This window comes from Littorina saxatilis, linkage group LG9, assembly GCF_037325665.1.
Source record: "Littorina saxatilis isolate snail1 linkage group LG9, US_GU_Lsax_2.0, whole genome shotgun sequence".
NCBI lineage: Eukaryota > Metazoa > Mollusca > Gastropoda > Littorinimorpha > Littorinidae > Littorina > Littorina saxatilis.
In genome coordinates this window covers 31,234,845-31,244,754 of record NC_090253.1, presented here as the reverse complement: position 1 = coordinate 31,244,754, position 9,910 = coordinate 31,234,845, and the positions used below count along the sequence as shown (strand labels likewise).

Sequence of the window (9,910 nt, the reverse complement as noted above, 5' to 3'; positions counted from 1 at the left end):
AGCGATATTGTATCCTGTTCGAGTATCACGAATTAAAGTTTTTCCTTATGCATTGAAAACCCCCACACAAAACGTCCAAAGCAAACAACCTGGTTTTAGTTGGCAAAGTTGCGTGGGCATTCAAACAGTACGAGCGTACAGTGTTTGTTGTTACAGCAGAGAACTCCGAGTCAGGAAAAGTGTGAACAAAATGGTTTTTTGCGCATGCTGCGCAGTGAAATCCCATACTTTCAGCTGGTCCAAAACTGTTGTTGATGACTATTTTGGATTCAAACAGACAGACAAACACTTGCACACACAATAAAACACACACACACACACACACACACACACACACACACACACACACACACACACACACACACACACACACACACACACACAACTCATATGTTACCGATCTTTATTTACAACAGCATAAAACCGAAGTAGTTTACAAATCAAGCGTATCGCTCAGCAATTTGGAAAATACTTTGTAAAGTAAGAACAAACAACATCAGCCTACAATATGCTTTCAAACAAGAAATAAACCCGTATTTATAAGCTAAATATAAACAGCAGGGAAGGTAAGAGGAAACATGCTTTGTTTAATATTTCTGTTATTTTTGTTCTCTTTGTGTCTGTTGGACGATAGTATATTTGCCAATGTTCGCATTTTTTTTTAATGAAATTTAACATTTGAATAACTACGTTTTTTCATGGATACCTAAGCCGTACTACAGAATATATATATATATATATTTTAAATGTTGTCTCCAGTGAAGGATTTGGGTGATCATAAGGAATTAGTTTGTTTAGTTAGATTTGTTAATTCTTCTTTTTCATGATCTGTATTCCTGAATACATGCACAACATAGCAGCGTATAAACTGTTGAAAACGTTTTCTTTCCAATAGTATCATAGAACAAGTTTTTTTTACACTTATATTACCTTATTAATATTTAAATAATGACCTGTTTGATGAATAGTCAAATAACACCACACACACACACACACACACACACACACACACACACACACACACACACACACACTCACGTGCTCTCTCTCTCTCTCTCTCTCTCTCTCTCTGTCTGTCTCTCTCTCAACCAGCTAACCAATCGATCAATTTACAATAATCAGTACTCATTTAGGTTGCTTTTCGTATGCTGACCAGAGAACGCAAATGTACGATATGTACAATGAAAGACTTTCTTTTACAGGAATGTACTCTTTACAGAGTAGATGTACATTGCAGTTTAATTTGTTTAGTTCAAAATTCAGATAACAAGAAGAGAGTTACGAACATCAATGTACATACGATGAAGATTATTCAGATGGGGAGTGAAGAACCAATCACCACCGCAAAAAATTACCATTCACTTCAAAGTATTGAACAGCTGCACCGATAACACACAATCAGTATGCAGTGTTTTCTCTTGGGCAGACACATTCCTTGCTGCTCTAGTCTAACAATTTTCTTTGCTTCTTTAAAACAAAATCGCACCACAAAACAACAACACCAGCATCTTACATTGAAAAACAGAATTAAAATGGTCGAAATGACCTACAAGCATAGAGTAAGGGTATGGGACCACATTTGTTTAAAGCAGTATGGCAAAAGAGGGGAAATTAAAAACATGATATTTATATATATAAACGCAAGGTATTGAATCGAAGAAGACCACAATTAAACGAGTAAATCTAGCTGAAAGGTAAAAGAAAGAGATAACTTGATTAATGAACCACATATCAGCACCTTTATATATTAGTACAACAGCCGAAGTACGACTAGATACACTTATGACTGGTAACAGAAAATGTACAGACACACATACAGACACCATGAATTGTGAACACAATCACTGTTTTGAATGAATCTTTTGAAACGAAAATGTGTACATTTTCGACAAGAAGAGTCATGCTTTGCAGTTTTCTCTAATTTTTCACACGGAAAAAATTAAACAAAGGTAAAAACAAAGAGGAATGGTCCTTTCAAGGACGTTTGTGAAAACGCGAATATGAAATAAAAATTGCAAAGGAGAAAACAATCACTTTATTACTGAGAGCTCCTGATGTGTGGCTGTCAGTCATTTCCAATTCGTGTCTGTACTGTTCCAACTGGAACTCAACCAAAAACATACATTCTCTCTCTCTCTCTCTCTCTCTCTCTCTCTCTCTCTCTCTCTCTCTCTCTCTCTCTCTCTCTCTCTCTCTCTCTCTCTCTCTGACACACACAGACAATCACAAGCACATGCATGCATGCACACACGTTACAAGTGATGAGATGATGGCAAGATTTTAAACAAAATCAAATTTTGCACAAAATCAAAGCAAAAAGAAATAAGCACAAACGATACAACGCTAAATATACAAATGGAACAAAAAAATGAAACAAGAGCTGTGTATGTCTGTGTCTCACGAAATCATTGTTATATACTATAATATTTGAATGGCAAGAAGTTATTTATATGTGCAATAATATGTTATTTTGTAACACATACTAATAATTATTTGAAATGATTTTTTTTACATGGTTCCAGTCTACCAGTCTGTACAATGCGTATATCGAAGTGTAGTACGGTATTTGCATGTCGTATGTGAACAGCAGCTTCTGTCACTGTTATACAAAGATTACACGTTCAAACAAACTGTTCATCAGTGACTTTGATGCGTCAGCTTTAGTGTCCTCTCAGCGTTGACATAATTTGTTCAGTAAGATTTTTCGATATGAATGGCGTTGTTGAATCAAAAAGATTATCCTCTTTTGAAAGATAAGTCAAACGCAGCCTTTGCACGTATAGGGCACCATGAGTTCAAAACGATGTGTGAATTGATTAAAAGCAGCCGAAATTAGAAAGGGACAAATGATGACCACGTCACTATTAACCCAGATTAAAAAACAAACATGTAACAGGTTAGTTAGAATACTATTGTTCGTTAATATAGACACTTTCATTGCTTTGGTTCTATCGGGAAGCGCTATAGGGAATTTGCTGCAATATAATTATAGTATTATCAAAGCAAAACTGCTATTTGTGATGAATACGAGGGAGGAAGGTAAGTAGAAGGGGAATTATAAACTGTTTCTGTCAGTGTGCTACACAACGATAAGAGCTGGCATTTTGGATTTCTACTTAATTAGAAAATATTAGTATTCAAGATGTGCGGAAGTTCACATTTGTGGAAGACTATGTGAACATTTTCTATCTTGTTGTGCTCTGTCTAACGCATGTTGCTTGTAGTGTCAGGTTTGAGAATATGAATAACATTTTGTGTCAAAACAACAGCTGATACGACTAGTCGCTTCATAATGAAGAATTCAAACAGCATTGCAACAAGACCCCTACTTTGGAACTGTTTTCAGAGGTCCCTTTACGCAAACTAACGCATGCTAAGCTACTTGTACAAGATGACTTTGAGAATTCTAGTTCGTTTCACCTGTAAAAGCCTTTCTTGAGAATGAATGAAGCCAAAGGTTTGGCTATGATGTTTGTGAGAAGCAAGCTGCCTGTTGAATTCTTTCAATACTGTGTACAAGTTATCCATTACCATAATTATCTTCAGAAGGGTTTGTCGTATTTTCTGTTTCTGGCATGATAATGCATTTGCGTAATTATAACAAATGACATACTGGTGAACAGACAAATGAAAATAATATCTATCGTGTTAAAACTTTCATGTATTGTTTTTTTTCTCTCTTCCTGTAGGCATTTGTCATCAAATACTGTGGGAGAAAATCAAATTACGGCTAAAACAAGTTCATCACTTGCATGCGCTTCGCAGCCATTGAAAGTTATGAAATAGCACAGACAATGAAAATGTTTCATTCAGTTTCATTCCGAGTAATTTTCGTAGTCCAGCGTACCTGTCCCCGCATCAAATGCACTGGAAATATCAATACTCTGTCGTAGATAAAAACACAGCAGAGTACTTTTCCCTTACATTAGTGCATCCCTTTCTTCGGTTGCCGCACGTCCACGGGTTCCTTGGCCAACTTTAGTGGGCTTTAGCAGAAAATGGTTTTCTTTGTCATCGTCACATTCGAAAAATACTTCTTTTATTGCAAGATCCTAAGTTCATTCAACATAATTAAGCAAATGTGGTATCACAGTCTGACCAGGCTTCATTTGTTTTTGATTTTGATGAAGTTTCAGGGTCAGGAAGCAGAGTAGGGGCTTATAAGAAACAACCCTCACAGCCCGAGTTCTTTCAGGGAAGGTTTTACTTTGACGTAGCAAAGTCCTTCTCGTGAGTTGGAGTGTGCTACTGAAGTGATTTTTAACCTAGGTGGTCATATGAACTGCACCTTAAAGAAATCACTAATCTACTACAGAGGCCTGACGCCTTTGTTTCTACATTTTGGCATCACTATGCTGCCAACGTTGTTTTGATATGTACACGAAAGAAGTGAAGAAACCACGCAAAAGACCATCTTATAAAGCAACCTCTGGCGAATTAAGCTTCAGGTAGCAACACATTCTTGGCATTCTGCTGTTGAATTCCGTCGTCTCTGCTCCCATAGCGAATGTCTCAGTCATCAAATGAGTTCATGGCATGGCGACGTCACACCCTTGGAAACTCACTAGCGTCAAAGACATTTTAAGGAACCACTTTTTCTCAAAGGTAACAAAAGGCAGAAACTGCTTTATAACAGTACCACTGCTCTGTAATTCCTGTTCAAACCTCTTCGACCCAATATGGAAACGTAGTTTTTAACGTCTCTGCAACCTTTGTTGAATCACTGTATTTGCCTTCAGCCTCCTGTTTTTGCCGTGTCCTTAACCTGAGGCGTGAATGAAATCACAACTGACTTGATGACCGCCGCAAACTAACCCCCTTGACCAGCAGGCTGAGTAGATAGTAGATAACGGCAGACTGCTTCATGCACTGTTCAGCCCCGAGTGACATCATCTCGGACATGGTGGCCGCTGTGTTCTTGGTGGCCGGAGCCAGGAGGGTGGGTCCGAAGATGGTGGACAGGTTGTGGATGCTCATCTTGTTGTCCTTCTCCACCCGAGAGACCCTGTAAGGCAAGAAAGGAGGTCATGCAGTAAAACCCGACGATAAGTATTGTTTAACGCCCTCACGGTAAAACCATTAGGGGGTTGTTCCCGGGTTTGACCCCGACTTTAGATGGTTAAAAAAAGACAGAAACAATTTAAAAAGGGCCACCGCAAGGAAGGGATGGTTGTCGCAGCAAAACCCGCCAAATGCAAACTCTTTTAAAGCAAAATCTGCTTAAGGTGAACAGGGGTGTTCATCAAATATACCATCCTATACATTGTTACAAACAGTATTTCTGCGTACATGTGACTTACTGATGTTTTGTAACCTGCCTGCTCACGTCCATTCCTTATTTCATCCTTTGGTGCTCCTCTGTTTGGTCAATTTTTGTCAAAAGAAGTGCTCGTGTTCTGTTGTTCTTCATTTTCAGTATTCTTACCTTTTTTTTTTACCAGGCTGCAGTTTTTACAGGATGTTAAAGTACAAGTTTTAACTGAACTATTGTATTCGTTAGAATGGTGCAACATCGAACAAGAGGTGAACAAAAGGCAAACTGACCTAAGTAGGTGCTCCAAGAGGTAGACTGCAGTGTAGTAGTTGATGTCAGGCAGGTTGTGAAGCAAGGACAACATGCACTTCTCCTTGCCTTCCTCGTCGTTCAGTTCTGAAACAGAATATTGAATGGTTTATTTGCTGGCCTGAGAAGTTAATTCTGGCCAGAGATGGTCGACCTAAAAGAGAAACTGTGAAGCCCAGTGATGAAGCCCAGCGGAGCCCCTGCGGCGAACTGCAAACTTCGCCACGTCAACAACCTTGACAGTGTATTACGGCAACGGGAAGCAGAAGAAGAATGGTTTATTGTTATTACTTTTGATTAAACAAAAAATAAGCATATTTAACGGTGTGCAATTTTTCTTTCTGCAGACACATTCAAGTGGGAATGAAGGGGAAAAGTGTTATGTTTTTGTGGAAGAAAGTACAGAGATAGATATGTAGATGCCTGAGGGGGTATTTGTGTACATGTATACAACAAGACAAATGATGCTGTGGAAAACAACACAACAACAAACAACACACAAAACATTTAAGCTACAGAACGCGTCATAACAAGAAAGAGGAGTACTCACTGAGAGCATCCACAAAGTTGGTGTAGCTGTCTTCTGTGAAGAGAGGTTCTGGTAGTTCCCTGAAGTACAGTTTTAGTACGCCCGTCACTGAGTGAATATCAACGTCACTCACGTTCATTGTCCCAACCTTCACATCTGTCAAAGCAAGCAGAAAGGTTGATTCATTATTCACTGCACTTTCGTCAGAGCGAACGAACGAACGAACTTTATTACTCAAGGATGGAGATTTTAGGCTCACGCCTAGTCTTACAATCTGTCCCTGCTAAACTAAGACATAAAAATAAAGACAATAAAAGGACAATTGTCAATTGCAATCATACAGACAGAGACGGACAGATAGAACGGTCCAGCATAGCCTAATAGGCTCAAGGGACGTTAAAAACCAACAACAATCAACATGCATACACCCGTACATTCAGACAGATGGACAGTGTCTCACGAAGTCACGAAGTAAGTGAAGCACAAAGCTTAATTTAACATTTAATTCTGTTGTTACCCGACAAAGAATGTCAGTTGCGAATGAAAGAAAAAACGAACGGTAAATCCAATTTTGGTTTAAACAGTTTTTTTTATTCAGTTGCATAAATACAAAGCCGTAATTGAAAGTTGTAATTAAGGGAGCACAACAAGATAAACTTATAAATGTGCTCTTAGGTTAGTTAGAAACAAACGAGTAATGTGGCGGACAATATTGTAAATGCATGATATTTAAACAAATGAAAACAAGAACAACAACGATAACTATAGCAACAGTGGTACGGAAATCTCACACACACGACGCACGCACACACACACACACACAAGTACGAAACAAATTAAAAGATAATAATTATAAATAAACGCTTCAAACGAAACCTTTTAGGCATATGGCCATTGGCTCTCTCATTTCAACATACCAGGAAACAAGGAAACAATCTCCACGATTGACAAAAGGGTCTTTCCTGGCAAAATTGTATAGGCATAGATACAAATGTCCACCAAATACCCGTGTGGCTTGGAATAATAGGCCGTGAAAGGTGAATGCTCGCCCTAATAGGCTTGAGGTTTGCTGGCCGATGTGAATGCGTGATATATTGTGTAAAAAATTCCATCTCACACGGCATAAATAAATCCCTGCGCCTTGAATCCGTGGTTGAGATATGTGCGCGATATAAATTGCATAACAAATTAAACAAGAAGAGCAAACGCTCGATCGAGCCACTTTCGCAGTTCTGAATATTATATGAGGCATCAGATGGACAGGAAGAAATTGCTATTCACAACACAATGAGTCACGTTCACATAAAATTTGAGCCCGGTCACTTTTATAGTTTCCGAGAAAAGCCCAACGTTAAGTTGTGTGTTGCCGAACAGAAAAGGCTAGTTATCTCCCTTGTTTTTCTAATAACGTTCGTAAAAGGCTACAGATGTAAATACTTTGATGTAAAGAATAATCCTACAAAGTTTCAATCACATCCGATGAACTTTGTCAAAGATATAAAATGTCTAATTTTTCCTTTGACGCTGACCTGTGACCTTGAAAAAGGTCAAAGGTCAACGAAACCATCGTTAAAGTGTAGAGGTCATTGGAGGTCACGACTAAACAAAATATGAGCCCGATCGCTTTGATAGTTTCCGAGAAAAGTCCAACGTTAAGGTGGTGTCTACGGCCGGCCGGACAGACTAACACTGACCGATTACATAGAGTCACTTTTTCTCAAGTGACTCAAAAATTAAATAAATAAATAAATAAAAATAAACGAATCAATACAGCAATACAGTGGAACACCCTCTTTTAAGACACCTCCCCCCTACCTTCATAATTAATGTTAAGTTACTCAATTTTAAACCTTCTTCCCTGTAAGACCTAATTTTTCACGGTCTTAAGGCGAGGGGGGGGGGGGGGGGGGGGGAGTTCAACTCTATATTCAACATTGCTGTTTGAAATAAAGGTCTTACTTTTGTCAAAGTATTTCTTCAGTTTCTGCACGTCTGACGTTACACCAGAAACTCGGTAGATCCCAGTCTCATCCATTCCTGTGGAAAGACGACACAATCAGTGCATAATGATTCCTGTCTACACAAGATAAGTGTACAACACTTGGAGATCGAACATCCACTACAAATCGGGCAACACGCACAACATTTTTTTTCCAAACACAGCAGACCGGGAATGATTTGTTTGACTGCTATATAAAGAAAAAATTAAATCAACGAGCTCTAAAACACCATTTCACTAGTCAGTTTTCAAAAAAGTAAAAGAAGAAAAAAAGAGCGCATGGCGGAACAGAAAGTAAGTAGACATTTTTGATATCGATCAAAGTAATCAACAAACTCTGGAAGAGCAGTTTAGCAGGAACTTTTCGAACAACCAAAGAAAAAAAAGCACTTAACGAACTCTGGAACAGCAATTAATCAGAAACTGTTCAAACGAACAAAGAGAACAAAACAATGAACAAACTCTGGAACAACAATTAAGAAACTTTTCAAATAAACAAAAAGATCAAAACAATCAACGAACTGTGTAAGAGGAGTCTAACAGTCATTATTACAACCAAGAAACCAACAAACAAATTACCTCGTTTCTCCACCTCCTGAACACAAGCTGTAACGATGGTGGGAACGGTCTTGCTCTCTCGTTTGGCACAGGTAGAGATCTTGGTGCCGAACACCGCTGTGCTCTGCTTGGACGGCGTTCTTCTCATCGTCTTCTCGGCAGCCGTGTAGCGCACAGACAGCACTAAGGAAAACTGCACACACGACACAAAAGTTGATACAGGTACTTTAATATATGTCGAATTGTAAGGAATGACACATAAGAATTCTGTTATGATATACAGTTTTATTGTAAACCGAAGTTACATTTGTTTTATAATTCTAAAAACCCAACGCTGAATGCTTTTTTAATTGTTGTTGCTCTTGTTTCTGATTATGATTACTTTTGCTGTTATTGCACTTGGTCTATTAAGTTAGTGATTGGGTGGGAATGTCTAAGTAAATGAATGGTGGTCTTGTGCAGCTAACCAATGACTTAATAAATCGCTTTTGTATGCAACGTCATAGAGTTTGTATGAAGTAGAAAATCAGTGCACAAGTAAAAGTATACACGTACTGTAAACACCAGGTATTTGGGTAGTGGATAAAGAGAACCGTAAATAGAGAAAAGGAGCACGTATACATGTACATGTAAACATAGCTTACTTACATCATTCATGGCTACTGTCTTCTCCTGGAAAGTGCCCTTTAGCATAGCTTACTTACATCATTCATGGCTACTGTCTTCTCCTGGAAAGTGCCCTTTAGCATAGCTTAGGCCTACTTACATCATTCATGGCTACTGTCTTCTCCTGGAAAGTGCCCTTTAGCCTAGCTTACTTACATCATTCATGGCTACTGTCTTCTCCTGGAAAGTGCCCTTTAGCCTAGCTTACTTACATCATTCATGGCTACTGTCTTCTCCTGGAAAGTGCCCTTTAGCCTAGCTTACTTACATCATTCATGGCTACTGTCTTCTCCTGGAAAGTGCCCTTTAGCCAAGCTTACTTACATCATTCATGGCTACTGTCTTCTCCTGGAAAGTGCCCTTTAGCCTAGCTTACTTACATCATTCATGGCTACTGTCTTCTCCTGGAAAGTGCCCTTTAGCCTAGCTTACTTACATCATTCATGGCTACTGTCTTCTCCTGGAAAGTGCCCTTTAGCATAGCTTACTTACATCATTCATGGCTACTGTCTTCTCCTGGAAAGTGCCCTTTAGCATAGCTTACTTACATCATTCATGGCTACTGTCTTCTCCTGGAAAGTGCCCTTTAGCCATT

The 9,910-nt window shown here is 38.8% G+C and overlaps 1 protein-coding gene across 1 annotated transcript in view; it reads right to left on the bottom strand.

Annotated features, from left to right (window-relative positions):
* Window positions 1-386: 386 nt before the first annotated feature.
* The window catches only part of LOC138975859 (active breakpoint cluster region-related protein-like), a 19,469-nt gene continuing 9,945 nt past the window's right edge, over window positions 387-9,910 (bottom strand). The window contains exons 12-17 of the mRNA XM_070348626.1: window positions 9,864-9,910; window positions 8,671-8,842; window positions 8,052-8,129; window positions 6,114-6,248; window positions 5,545-5,650; window positions 387-5,005 (exon numbers count right to left, since the gene is read on the bottom strand). The exon at window positions 9,864-9,910 is cut by the window's right edge and continues 10 nt beyond it. Coding sequence (XP_070204727.1) covers window positions 4,783-5,005; window positions 5,545-5,650; window positions 6,114-6,248; window positions 8,052-8,129; window positions 8,671-8,842; window positions 9,864-9,910 — 761 coding nt within the window. The 3' untranslated portion in view covers window positions 387-4,782. The remainder of the gene's footprint in view (window positions 5,006-5,544; window positions 5,651-6,113; window positions 6,249-8,051; window positions 8,130-8,670; window positions 8,843-9,863) is intronic.